General features: G+C 45.9%; 1 protein-coding gene and 1 long non-coding RNA gene across 2 annotated transcripts; both read right to left on the bottom strand.

Annotated features, from left to right (window-relative positions):
- Positions 1–39: 39 nt before the first annotated feature.
- On the bottom strand, positions 40–7,349 carry egr3 (early growth response 3). Its single transcript, XM_035536209.1, has 3 exons — positions 6,837–7,349; positions 2,339–3,362; positions 40–2,248 (listed from the first exon to the last, which is right to left on the bottom strand). Exons 1-3 carry the CDS (start codon positions 6,988–6,990, stop codon positions 2,149–2,151), a joined length of 1,278 nt encoding a protein of 425 aa, XP_035392102.1. The 5' UTR covers positions 6,991–7,349; the 3' UTR covers positions 40–2,148.
- A 1,357-nt stretch (positions 7,350–8,706) lies between these two features.
- On the bottom strand, positions 8,707–9,757 carry LOC113578170. The gene is made up of 2 exons (XR_003410708.2): positions 9,539–9,757; positions 8,707–9,320 (listed from the first exon to the last, which is right to left on the bottom strand). It is a non-coding gene; the product is annotated as an uncharacterized LOC113578170 (long non-coding RNA).
- Between the last annotated feature and the right edge of the window lie 3,608 nt (positions 9,758–13,365).

Raw genomic sequence — 13,365 nt, 5'->3', positions numbered from 1 at the left:
TTATTGTTTATTCATTTAATAAACACATCATTCAGTGTGTCTCCATCTCATTCTTTGTGTATTATGCACAAAACAATATTTGAGACTTCGTAGGGGCGATGTGCAACACATCCACCCATTTCACTCACAGTTAAAAAAACATTCTAAACTATGTACACAGTCGTATTCTCTATCTTAGCACGTCCTCGTCATTCACATTCAGTCAATGCAAAATCCGAGAGCGCAGGCATGTGCATGTAATCCTTTACACACGCATGTACACATACACACCGTAATACTGAAGCACGTCGCTTTTTTTGCTTTTTTTTTTACTGTACATTCTTAGTAGAAAACATGTAGTAATATGTTCATATAAGCCACTGTACAAAAAAAAAACTTCACCCCTCTCATTCCCAACATGATATTCAGAATCTCCCAGTGTGCTCCAAATATGGGTAACCGTGGAGATACCACATTATTGGTGCTGCCCCCTCAGAGCTTGGAAAAAAAAGTCTAAACTGTTTTTTCATCCAAAAAACATCTCAAATGGCATGCATATAGCTGACAGACTTCAGTCAGTAAAAACACAGAACAATGGCACCCCAGATCAGCTGTGCTTAAAGCCATTGGTGAAGCTCAGATACGGGTTTTTCCATAATTCCAGATGGCACGTTTGTACTAAAATGGATGCTGGATATGCAATCTGTGTGAAACGGGAAAAGGAAGGAGTGAATCTTGGAAGATAAAATAACAGGAAGCGCACCGAGTGGCCAATAAAAACGCCACACAACAAAATGACGACGGTAACAGTGCAAACATGAATACCGTAACAGCACAAACTGCATGGGAGACACAGCAGTAGCTCATATTTCACATTTCACATGATTTCTTTCGTCAGCTCTCGGTAACATCAGGATGGACACATATATTGCTGTAAGGTTCCCCAAAATCACTACGGCAACCTGCGCTTCAGTGCCAAACCAAGACATGCTACCAATACTAGATGCATGCAGGCACAGGGACCAAAAAAAAAACCAAACTCACACGGCAGAAGAACTTGCTGCATCAAATCTTTGTGACAAATTACAAGAGAATCTGTATCTTTTTGGCCTTTCTACACATCAGATTAAGTGTTTGAGGTCAATTTCACAGATTATTTTCTTAATTTGCAAAGTCATTCTCACAATATTTTCTTTTTTTCTGATTGTTTTTTTTTTTTTGTGGTGTTTTGTTTTGTACAGGCAATCTGTCGCTGTTTACAAAATGCATCCAGATCCATTTAATTGTACTAAAGGGATTTTGTAGATATTTAAGATAATGCAGTCTAATCACAGAAGTAACACCCACTTGAAGTTCAAACCCAGTGACTCCCTCAGTACTGTAATGTTCTGGACAGAAAGGTTTTCCCTTAATACCGACATCTGAAACAGACTCAAGTATAATCTCTGGTACACTCACATGGATAGAAAAACGACAAAAATGTTGGTTGTAGTATGTCAACAGATTTGGCACGTCCTTTTGAAAAAATATATTCAATTAAATATTTAACAGGCAGATTTTAAAAACAAACAACAGGTACCAAAGTGCAGCGCAAACAAGGTAACAACATTGAGTAAATGAAATTGCACTTTTTAAAATTGGACAAGCCAACGACAAGCCAAAGAATACATTGTAAGAAAAAAAAAAACCCAAACACTCAGATGCCTCACCTTGTATTTTATACCATCCTGTATTTAAAAAATTAATAATAAAAAAATAAAACTAATTTAACCCACACTGAAATATGAAGGGATTAGGTAGGTCCCAGGAGCTGGAAGCAGGACTCCCTGAGCCTGAGTAATGCTTTTCCCGTAGACGTGTCTCCGTTTGCTGGGGTGACCTAGCTGCCCCTGTCCCAGCTGATCCTCTGAGGTCTCCCTGCCATAAATACCAGTGTCCTCCTCTCCAGAGACCCACTGGCTTGACGTAAAGCAAAAGGCGGAGAGGCTGAGGCCAACAATAAGGATGCCAACTTCAAAAATAAACATCAAAAACCGTGACAAATAAACTGGTACATGAATAGAGGGAGAGGCTGTTTGTCGATGGCCGGGCCTTTCAGAAGAAAGGAAGAGGCCTCGGGTTCCTCCTCTGGGTTCTTAGCAGACAGCAGAGAGAGGCTCCATCGTCCCCCTACGCACACGTGGTCACAGTCAGGATGTTGGCATTGCTCGGTCCCCCGCTCCCACAGGAGCTGGGGGGGGAGGGGTGGCTGCTGGCACGCCCGACCCCGACCGCGGCCCCGACCGCGGCCCCGACCCCGACCCCGACCGCGGCCCCGACACCGGCCCCGCCCCCGGCCCCGCCCCCGGCCCCGCCCCCGGCCCCGCCCCCGGCCTTGTCTGCCGGCTTCTTGTCCTTCTGCTTGAGGTGCACCTTGGCGTGGCGCTTGCGTTCATCACTGCGGGCGAACTTGCGGCCGCAGAACTCACAGGAGAAGGGCTTCTCGCCGGTGTGCGTGCGGATGTGCGTGGTGAGGTGGTCACTGCGGCTAAATGAGCGCATGCAGATGCGGCACTGGAAGGGCTTGTGACCCGTGTGGATGCGTAGGTGGCGCGTCAGCTCATCCGAGCGCGAGAAGCGCCGGTCGCAGTTCTCTGCTGGGCAGGCGTGCGGCCGCTCGTGCACGGGGGTCTTGCTGGGCCGGTTGGGGTACTTGCGCGGCCGGATGGGCTTGAGCGCGAGCGTCTGCGGCGCCTGGTGATGTTGCGAGACGTGCTGCTGACTGCCCAGGAAGCCTGGGTGGATCTGCTGCTTGTCCTTAAACGCCCGGATGGTCTCCAGGGGCGTGATGGGTGGCGGGTTCACCCGGATGGGGTCAATGGACTGAAAGGGCTTGTGTTCCATCACGCCCACCTCACCCTGGTGGTGGAAGAGGTTGTAGTCGGGGATCATGGAGAAGAGACTGCTGTCGACGGCAGGCTTGGACGTAGCGTGATAGTCAGAGGCGGCGTAGGGCAGGGCAGAGGAGGTGGCCGGACTGTGGTGGAAGGACACCTGGTCCTGGTACATCTCCCCACAGGTGGAGTAGGCGGGGAGGGGCGGGGCGTACACTTGCTCTATGTCCGACGACTGGACACCCATGCTGCCGCCCGACGACGACGTCTGGGTGGTGATGTTGCCTGGCGACGGGGACACGCCCAGGATGCCGGCGCTCACCAGGCTGATGATGTTGTTGTCAGGGCACCAGCCGGAGCCACCGATGCCTCCGGATGGAGGCGTGTCGAAGGCAAACTTGCCCAAGTACGTGACCGTCTGTCCACTTCGGCTCGATTGGAAACCGCTGGAGCCATACTGGATCTCACCGCTGCTCTTCTCGCCACCCATCCCCAAGTCCATGATATTATCTGTAGGAACAGATGAGAGGGTCAGTGGAGGAGAAAAGAAACCAAAAAAACAGCTCTTCTGCTCTAAAATCACTGTTAAAGACACGACGGCCATGAAAGCATGCGGTGGGTGGATGCACAGTGCTGCCAGGAAGCTGCACTACCGTCATGAACTGTTCTAGTCGTGCCTTGCTTCATTTTAACTTGACTCCTAAGTTGCTTACAGAATGCAACATCTCTGCATACCTCGGCTAATTGAACGCTCCCAAAGAGAGAAGAGAACAACCTCACATCGGTCCAGCTGAGGAAAGCTGGAGTGAAAATAATTAGATCTTTGACCGAGGAAAAAAAGTTTGTCGAATGGCTCAAGACTGAAGTGAATATCTCCTCCTCCCCTATGTCTTCTCTTCCCTCCTTCCCTCTCTCTCCCTCTCTTCATCTCTCTCTCTCTCTCTTTCCCTCTCTCTCTCCTTCTCTCTTTCCCTCTCTCTCTCCTTCTCTCTCTCTCCCTCTTCATCTCCCTCTCTCTCTCTCTCTCCTTCCCTCTCTCTCCCTCTCTTCATCTCCCTCTCTCTCTCTCTCTTTCCCTCTCTCTCTCCTTCTCTCTTTCCCTCTCTCTCTCCTTCTCTCTCTCTCTCTCTCTCTCTCTCTCTCTATCAGGTTCCAGTGTGTCCTTCAGAAGAAGAGCAGCTCTGTTGACAGTGAGGATTCTCTGCACAGCAGGGTGTCATCTCAGACACACACACACACACACACACACACACACACACACTTGCGCACGCCTGTTTTTCACAGACTGATGCTAGACATGAACTTCAACACTGGATTTGGCAGCCCTGTGTATCCTGAGAGTGTCACTTAATATGACACGTGGGATCATTTTCTTAATGCATTTATTGCTTCAGAGTATTTTGTTGGAGTATTTTATTGCATTCTTAAATATGAACTTAATCCTATGTAATTCTGTGCAGGCAAATTATAAAATGTTCCCCCAAAAAAGAAAAAAGGACAACTGTATGATGGCCCACTAGATTGGTATTAGTACCTAAACGCATAGTTACAGTAATCACAGCGTATATACCAATATGTGATTTATAGTGGGAACAAACTAAACCAAAATTACAGCTGTTGTTCACATCTTTTCTGCACAAGACATACGTGTGTAAAGGAACATAGATGCGTTATCTCTGATAGAAAGAGACTCCGGGAAACTCAGGAGTTTTTGGGGTTTTTTTCCCCAGCAGATCTGAACACGTACGAAGCTGATTCTGTGCTTTCTCTCCTGCACAATTTTAAACTTTATCTTTAGTAATTTTTGAATTTAAACAAACATTAATATAATGTTTTCAGGATTCTTTGTCATTGCAAAGAAAGGATGCGTCGGGAGAAATTCGTTATTCCAAAAGGTTTGCACGGCCGGCACGCAGGTAAATGCGTGCGTTAAAAATAAACGCCTGGATGTTAAATTTCAGGGTATTAAACAGTGGCGCCCATGTCGGTCCAATAATAATTACTGCACGAAACGCACGAGACCTGAAACGTACTAAGAACAACTCTGCTTTTAATTTTGCAGGAGGAATTAGAGATGCTTTGTAAGGTATCGACTAGTAATATCTTTCTCATATAATCTGTCGTATCCGAGCTCTCGGTGGAGAAATGTCACTCTGTCTCCAGCAAACAAGCAACCTTTCGCGCGCTCAGGCTCTTCATTACCTGCCATGAAGCTTTGTTATGCACTGACACTTACGATTAATTGTTTGTTTATTTCAATTTTTTTTTCCATGGGTTTAAGATCCTATCTAGCTGCTATTTCAAAGAACAAGATGACCTTCTTCAAGTAGATATACAATTAATTCGCTTTAGTTTTTACAGTAAATCTGAGTCACAACTATCTGCCGCGGTTGAGGAAAAATACTCGCGACTTTAAATGGAAACCAAATTAGCGGGACCACATCAATGCCTCTTCTGAGCAACCCAAATCTACACGCACTCGAGGGCGGATGTGATGCGAGCCTGCCACGTTTTCTACTATTTGACGGAATCGATCTTTTATGTTGTTTCTTTTTGTTGTCGCATTCGTATTACACTTACACTCATAAAGTATCAGAGAGATAATAATCAGGGTATTATATGGCCAGATCCTATTTTATGTATTTAGATCAATTATTTTATTTGTTCATTTTTGTAATTTCCTAAAGTGCAATATTCTGTTATAATATTAAACATTATAAACCACTGATATCTAATTTATATATATATATATATATATATATATATATATATATATATATATATATATATATATATATATATATATATATATATATATATATATACACACACACATATTATATCATTCTTATTTTTATGTATTTTTTTGCCACGTTTCCACTACATATTATATTAATTTTTGTATTAATTCATTGATGAAAAATAAATAATCGATAATAAATACATTGCATGGTCTAAGTTACTCAAACTACAAAAGAAATGTTAAACATTCAAATAGTAGCCAGAAATAGGCGCTGGGCACGTGCTCGTGCGGGCCTAAAATTAAACGTGTGAACGGACTGTAAGGTAACCTCACAATTGTTCGTGTGTTTTTTGTTGAAGTCACTTTTTGTGTAAACGGTGCTTACACGTGTGAAGCGTGGCACACGAAATTTTGAAACCAGCGCGCCGACAAACGCCCACCTACGACTCTGGGTGAATGCGGAGGCGAGGGGAGTTTGAATACATTAGGCCTATAACAAACACTGACTAATCTAAATGTTTGCACTGAAGAAATCATAGAAAGCAATCTGACATGAACAGATCTGTAGAGACGCTTTATTTTCGAGGACGGAGGGCACTGTGTATAATTTTGGAGATATAGCCAGAGAACCATGCCTACGTTTTAAATGCTGACTTTAGATGTTTGTTTTTTCACTCGAAGTAATTTGGTTAAGAACTGTAGATAAAATATGAATGACATCTTTCTAACCTGAGCGCAGCGCTCCCGAGGCGAATGGTCCAGACAGCGCGATCGCAACAGGCCGATACCACCTGTCCAGCCCGGCCTCCCATCACGTGATTGAAACATTACAAAACTGCGCTTGGAGGTGCGAGGGTCAGCGTTACAGCAAAGGTGCATCAATATGTGGACGAAAGGTGCGCGGGCACGGCCTGTTCCCTCAGACATCAGGATCGATCTATTGCGAACGCCCACGCTGACATGCACACCTTACCGAATATGCTTAGTTTGCGATGGGCTTATACATAAACACAGCTGCCAAAGTTCCCACGCGACCCCCCGCAACCAGCGACGCTCCGTGCAGGTCCCGAGCAGCCCGTGGAGCCGCGCGCCAGACTCCCAGGACCAACTGTTGCCTTGTATGCACATCGCGCACTAATCAGGCGTGATTACATCCTAAGCTAGTGCAGCCCGACCGCCTCACCGTAACATTACGGCGGGCTTTGGTTGCTACGGATCCGTCCCAAAAGTTTGGCGCTTACCTGCATTCATCTGCGGGTAGTGCGAAATAGAGTCCGCGTTGGTGAAAATGTTCATAGACGTCGGAATGTCCTCTTCGGGGTAAAGGCTGTCAGGTATCGTGTTGATTAGACTGCTCATGGTAAGCGGGAGCTTGTCCACCAATTTACCTGTCATAGCAGTTACTCAGTTTGGCATCAGTGACGGCGCACGGGTATCCACAGCGACGCGCCCGCGCTCCCCAGTCTTCCGTTAAGGGTTCTGTGATATCTAAAGGCGAAATGAAAATTAGTAAAAGAAAAAAGCTGGGGGGAAAGAGAGAATCCCTTGTGAGATTGTATCCAAATTCCCGGCGGACACAATTCGGATATGTCTTCGCTGAAACGAGGAGGTCAGAGCTCGGCGCACTGTTTTGAGCCGCGTTTCTGCGTTTGCTTGTTTGTTGGAAGTCTCTGAAACCAATGGAGCGATGCTGGTGGTGATTGCACAAATGTAGCGCTGATCGCCTTGTTGCTCGTCCAGGGAACTCCAACGCGTTCTCGTTAAATAGGGGGACGGAACAAGTGCGTGACGTAGATGACCATATATGGAGACACAAAGCAGGCTGGCGCGCGGAACGTCACATGGAAGCTCCTCATAGTGGAACATTGGTGTCGGTAGCAGGAAGATGGTGTGAAGAAGCCGATACAGTATTGAGGAGCGGTGAGCCTTTCGCGACGGGGGGTGGGGGGTTTGAAAGAGGCCATCGGGGTTTTGACTGCGAATGTTATAGCGCAGGGAGCGAACAGCAGTTCCTTCGGTTCTGAAACGGCACAAGCGGAAAAAGCGGCGCGCGGCGATGCGTGCCTGCGCATCTGTGCGCCTTCGTCGGTTCAGGTTTTTTTTTTTTTTGCACCCGTTTCCACTGTTACCGTATCCAACACTGAATAGATAACTAATGCTAGGTTGCATTATGTACAGACGGGATTGGCTGCGCGCATCACTGCTAAAAGCTACAGGCTACAGATTAAAATGCTTCGGTGCGATGACAGATTTGTGCTTTTATGAGAGACTTGGGTTATCTTTTTTAAGAGGGATCGCGGCCTCTAAATCACCTGGGGGAGCCAAGGCTCACCTGCTTCGCGAATGACTACCGGACCTGGTGTGTAGTGGAACAGCCCTCTGCTCATGGCCCTGTACTCGTACAAGTCACATACGAGCTCTGTTTCATCACAGCCTGTGACCAGTAGGCCGCAAGTCTGGGGGCACATGTCCGTCATTGGTGTTTAATTCACATTCAGCTATTATAGTCAATGTAATTATTTCCATAGGCCCCCTGTTATCAGGCGCCAAGCTGCGTCTGCGGTCTGTTCAGGAGGCGCAACGCAAACCAGCACCGAGCGGAGAAAAGACGTTTGCACCGTAATTAATGAACAGGGGATTGGTGAGCACACAGTCCCTAATGCTAAACGAGTCTCTGCTGGCAGACAAGGAGAGAATACACGCAGTTCCCATGTAATAACTGCTGTAATTGGCAAACACATTAAAGCCATTTCTAAATACTCGTGCCCGGTGCAGATCAATGAAAGTACAGTAGGCACTCCTAGGCGCAGGGAACAGCAGCTACAGTGGCTCACAAAGACAACAATTGCCAAAGTTAATCGGTTGTAAATATTGCATGCGCCCAGCAAATCCGTAGGCTTGGCTTTGGCTCGGAGCGCTAAGTTCGCCGCTGAAGTGGAAACTCCAAATAAGGCGCGTATCCGGCACCGCCTCTTGATGTCTTTATTTGGTTAGTAAAGTTCCGGTGAAGCAAACTGGTGGAAAAGCGATCGGAACCCGCAACCATTAAAGGAACCGCAGAGGCCAAACGTCATGGGTTATATTTCACTTATTTAGAATCCAGAGAGAAAATATCTTATCGGTCACTTTATTTGAAGTAATCCAAACTAAAATTTTCTTGTTTGTAGTGGTTGTGTTTGGTTACAGGAGACTGAGACACACATATATAAAAAAAAACATAAACCCATCCATGCCAACGAAGGCCTGGAACGTAGCCAATTTCACCATCAAACCGTGGAACGGAAGAATTAGGTATCATATGGAGAAAATGTTTAAAACCTACAATACTAACTCCAATAAACTACTATAATCACAAGTAATATTAATACTACAGAAATTATATACAATATTAGACAAAGTAATTATAAACTAAAGTGAACATCTTCATAAAGTTGCACATGCCTAATGGAAAATACATAATATCAGAATGTAAAAAAAAAAAAAAAAAAAAAAAAAAAAAAAAAAAAAAAAAGATGCTAATAATCATTATTATTATATATAACTTTGTGTAGGTTGACACACTTGACTGTACACAACCCAATTAGGAGGCCAGTGAGTCCCATGAGAGTTCTCATGTGTCCAGCTAAAATTCTCCACTCGGGAGCCAGGCCAATCAGAGAGCAGAGCTCTCTTATTACCCACACTGAGTGGAACTCCAGGCTGCCATACATGTGCAGAAGTGGATGCTGATGCAATACGGAGAGAGAGAGAGAGAGAGAGAGAGAGAGAGAGAGAGAGAGAGAGAGAGAGAGAGAGAGAGAGAGAGAGAGAGAAAGAAAGAAAAGATAAAGTTACAATTTGGACTGCAAATCAGGTTGACATCTGCATGCTGGCTACAAGCCTGTCAACTGATATACCAAAAAAAAATAAAAAATGAATGCACAGAAGAATGAGAAGTTCTTACTTTTTCCCCCCAGAGGCCTGGGAGTTCTGCCATCAAGCACAGGTTCCCAATATTACAGCATGGCCCCAACAAGCTCCAGAGACACCAAACTACCAGACAACATCTACTGCATAACTGGGCTGAAATTCCAGCTCTCCACCACACCATGAAATCCTGAAGGATGGGAACCCGTGTCGTGTCAGTAAATTGCAGCCCACTGACATTCTACAGACAGACGCGAGTCTTTAATCAGGGGAGCGAGCCTACAGTGGGTAGGCGACGTTTTAACGACGTTCCCTGGCTCGCAGCGGTGGGCGCCTCCGTTTTCAGGGAATCTGTTTCTCCATCTTTCCTGTCCTGTTTTTTTTCCCAGCACGTGCAGCAGTGCCGCCCCTGCGCTTCCTTGACCTTTACCTTCATCTGACTCAGATAAAGCCCTCGCATCTGAAACGTCGCCAAAGCGGCTCTTCGCCCTTGCCCCACCCTGGGCTCTGAAACTGGGCACTCAGGCGATCAACGTTAAAGCAGTGCGGTGGTATTAGCTGACAGACTCGGCCCTAATGAAGCGAAAATAGAGTGAGTGGGAGAGGAGGGCTGAATCATGTGTGTTTCAGGGGCCCCAGTAAACACAGACATGAACACACACACACACAGACGGGGGAATCCAGTGGCTCATTGCCACAGCATGGGCGTGCTGCAACATGTAGGTGAACTGATAGCGTGACGTGGTGGGATTTGCCATCAGGGGATTCCTGCAAGTCCATGGTCTGAAAAACGTGGCACGATCCGATCACGATGCGTAGAGGTCGCTGTCCGAGAAGCACCGGAACGGTAATTGCTGGACATCAGCACATGATCTGAAGTTTGCCCCAGCAAAATGATCGACAGACCGAACCGATCGGAATTCTGGACCCTTTTTTGGTTCGCACCGCTCCATCGGGCCACGCTGCCCTGTGCAGGCTGGAGGGTATGGTCTCACAGTGGGCATGTGGGGTAGAGAGGGACCTTCTAGCAGGTTTGGCACCGTGATGGTGCTACCTGCTGGAGTCCGCCGCTGCAGGCCAGTACGGAAGGTCTTGGCATGCGCTGTCCTGCAGGGCTCTTGTGTGGCAGACCTTCCACTGCCATATGAGGAGGAAGCAGACCTGCGGCCCTGGTCGGGTGGCAGTTAGACCGCCATGGCAACAAACACTGAAAGTGAGAAGAGAGACTTAATTATTTGAATAACACTTTTTATAGACATAAAAGAGAAAAAACAGAGGAAGCAGTGAGGGTTTTTTTATTCTTCCACTGACTGCTGCCATGACGTCTATAACGTCTGGTAACCTGACACACAGCCTAGGCTGCATGACACGTGACAGCGTGTGCTCGTCACGTGTGCCATCCTTCCCTACCAGTTTATTCCCCGCGCTGTCGGGTCCAGTATCGACACACACCCTCCGCTGTCCTGTCTCTTCAAAGGGGTGTTTTCTGCCTTCTTTGCGCGTATGCTGTGTATTTCCAACACTGCCTCATCTTGAAGTCCTCGGGCATGTCCCATGAGCCTTTGTTCTCCTCCCGGTCACCTGGCGTAGTGTGCATCTTTCTTCATTGCCCCTTGGACTTAAGACAAAGCCTGGTGTGCAAGAACAAGAAGGAATCTGGCATTAGATACATAACAAAAATCTGCTCTCGTCTTCCACGTAATTATTATTTTTTTCCCGGCTAAATTTAGTCACTCCTGTCCTGACTGCACCTGTATACCTCTACCGCTGTACTCTCCTGTCCTGCAGGAAGCGACATGATTTCTTTACACTTTCTGTGGAAATCCAGCAAGTCCCGGGAGTTTCGCAGGATTCCTGTCTAAACGTCACTCTCAGGCCTACACATTTTCTCATCTGTGCAGACTAGCAATACACACACACGCACACACACACACACACACACACACACAAAAGAATAATCAATCCTCCATAAAGTGTAGAATAGTAGAGTCTCTATAAACAACTCTTTCATTAAAAATATTTAATTTCCTGTTTCATGTGACTATATCGTGGACCTCATACATGCTGGGTGATGAAAAAACCAGGCTCAGCCACATGACCAGAAGAGGAGTCCAAACCATCGTTCCAGGGTGATGCTAACCAGTCTGCCACTTACGCGTTTAGAATTTAAATCTTTGACTGTCGCCATGTATGGCTCTCTGCATTTGCTGGAATAATTGCTGCGTTGGTGGAATGCCGGACGGACTTGCCTGGCGCCCCTCCTCACCCTTGCCCTGAGCTCCACGCCCTCCACCGCCCCGGAATGCCGGAATTCCATCTAGGGCAGGAATGCAGGTAATGTCCGCACGTTTTCCTATCGAGGAAGTCTTTTAGGGACCTAAAGATGACCCATAACTTCTAGATCCCCCACACACATACAGACTGCTGTGTTCCGATTGCCGGTAGGTCTACAGGGAGCGGGTCTGTTTGAACACTTGGACCGTTTAGTCCTTACATCACCGGGACTAGAGTTCTCTGCTCTTGTTTTGCATACAGGATTCCGTGGAAGTGCGAGGCTACCACTGAGGCAGCACCGGGCTGTTTAACTATGCAGCGGAAAAATTCAAAGCCATTAGGGGCTTATAATCAAATTAGTAGCGTTTCTTTCCAGGTCGCATTCAGGCCAATTCAAATGTCTGTTCCTCAGTGCTAATGCAGCGCACGGCTTATTCTTAACTGGAAGGTTGATCGCAAGATTATTTTTATATATTTTGGAACCATTTGCGTTGATCAGGACAATAAAATATGCCGAAGGGAAAACAGTTGGTCATTCTTAGTCCACAATTGGTTGTTTTTGTTTTGATTGTTTAAAATTCTGGAAATTACAAAATGCACTATCATTTTTGCAAGTTAAAAGTATAATTTATGCAAGTTGAAAGTAAAAACGTTTAGTACTATTTCTTTTCTTTATATGACCATAGTAATAGCCAGCGTAATAACCAAACAAAATTTGCAACAATAACATTATTACAGCAATCTTTATATCAGTATTAAAATCAAAGGCAAGTTGAATGTGAGAGACCCACTGAAGCTCCCGAGGACTGCTCCGAATACCATCGAGCCTTTGTTCTTTCAGATAACAGCTTTCAAATAATCAACACATTGCACTTGATGAGACTTAACAGATTAGTTCCTAACCCTTTAAAGTTGAACTATTTTAAATATCCAGAATGCTGCATTGAAACTGACTGACGTGTGTTGCTGTACATTTTCAGAACATTTGTTTTTCCCTCAGGCAGTTCAGTCTTTGTGTTTCAGCAGCGTGTATTTGCAGAATGTAAAGAGTTACCATATTTACGCAGAGGAGACAGGGGGTCAAGGGTAAAGGTCACAGGGTCATGGTCAGGGGGCAAGAGTCTGGTTCAAGATCACAAAGGCATCGAGCAGGAGACATTACCCTCCATACCATAGCCATTGTCACGTAGGGCAGTCAAACTTCCAATTTTATGAACTAGGTCATGTTTAATTTAAAAACCACTTTTAGCCAAACGTTTTTCATCAGCAATGCACATACCCTTGATATCATACACCGCACTTTCAGTTTAGACGATTTCCTTGGCTGTTTCGTTGGCAGTAAGTCAGCTGTTATATAGACGGTGCAGCTGACTACATAAAACCAAATCAAATGTTTGATTTTTAAAAAAATATTAAGTAATATTAATTATTGGTCTTACCTAACATTCTAAACACCTTTGCTTGAATGTGAATGTCGCTGGGTGTATGCTGCCCCGAGACCTGGTACAGTGTAATGGGTGTTGATATCCCCACTCCTGTGGGAGACTGGGCTTCAATCACTGGTCTGGGAAAGGGCACCATGCTGTAGCA

Source organism: Electrophorus electricus, chromosome 18, assembly GCF_013358815.1.
Source record: "Electrophorus electricus isolate fEleEle1 chromosome 18, fEleEle1.pri, whole genome shotgun sequence".
Classification (NCBI taxonomy): domain Eukaryota; kingdom Metazoa; phylum Chordata; class Actinopteri; order Gymnotiformes; family Gymnotidae; genus Electrophorus; species Electrophorus electricus.
Note: the sequence above shows the minus strand (reverse complement) of the source record. Positions and strands in the feature narration are given on the sequence as shown.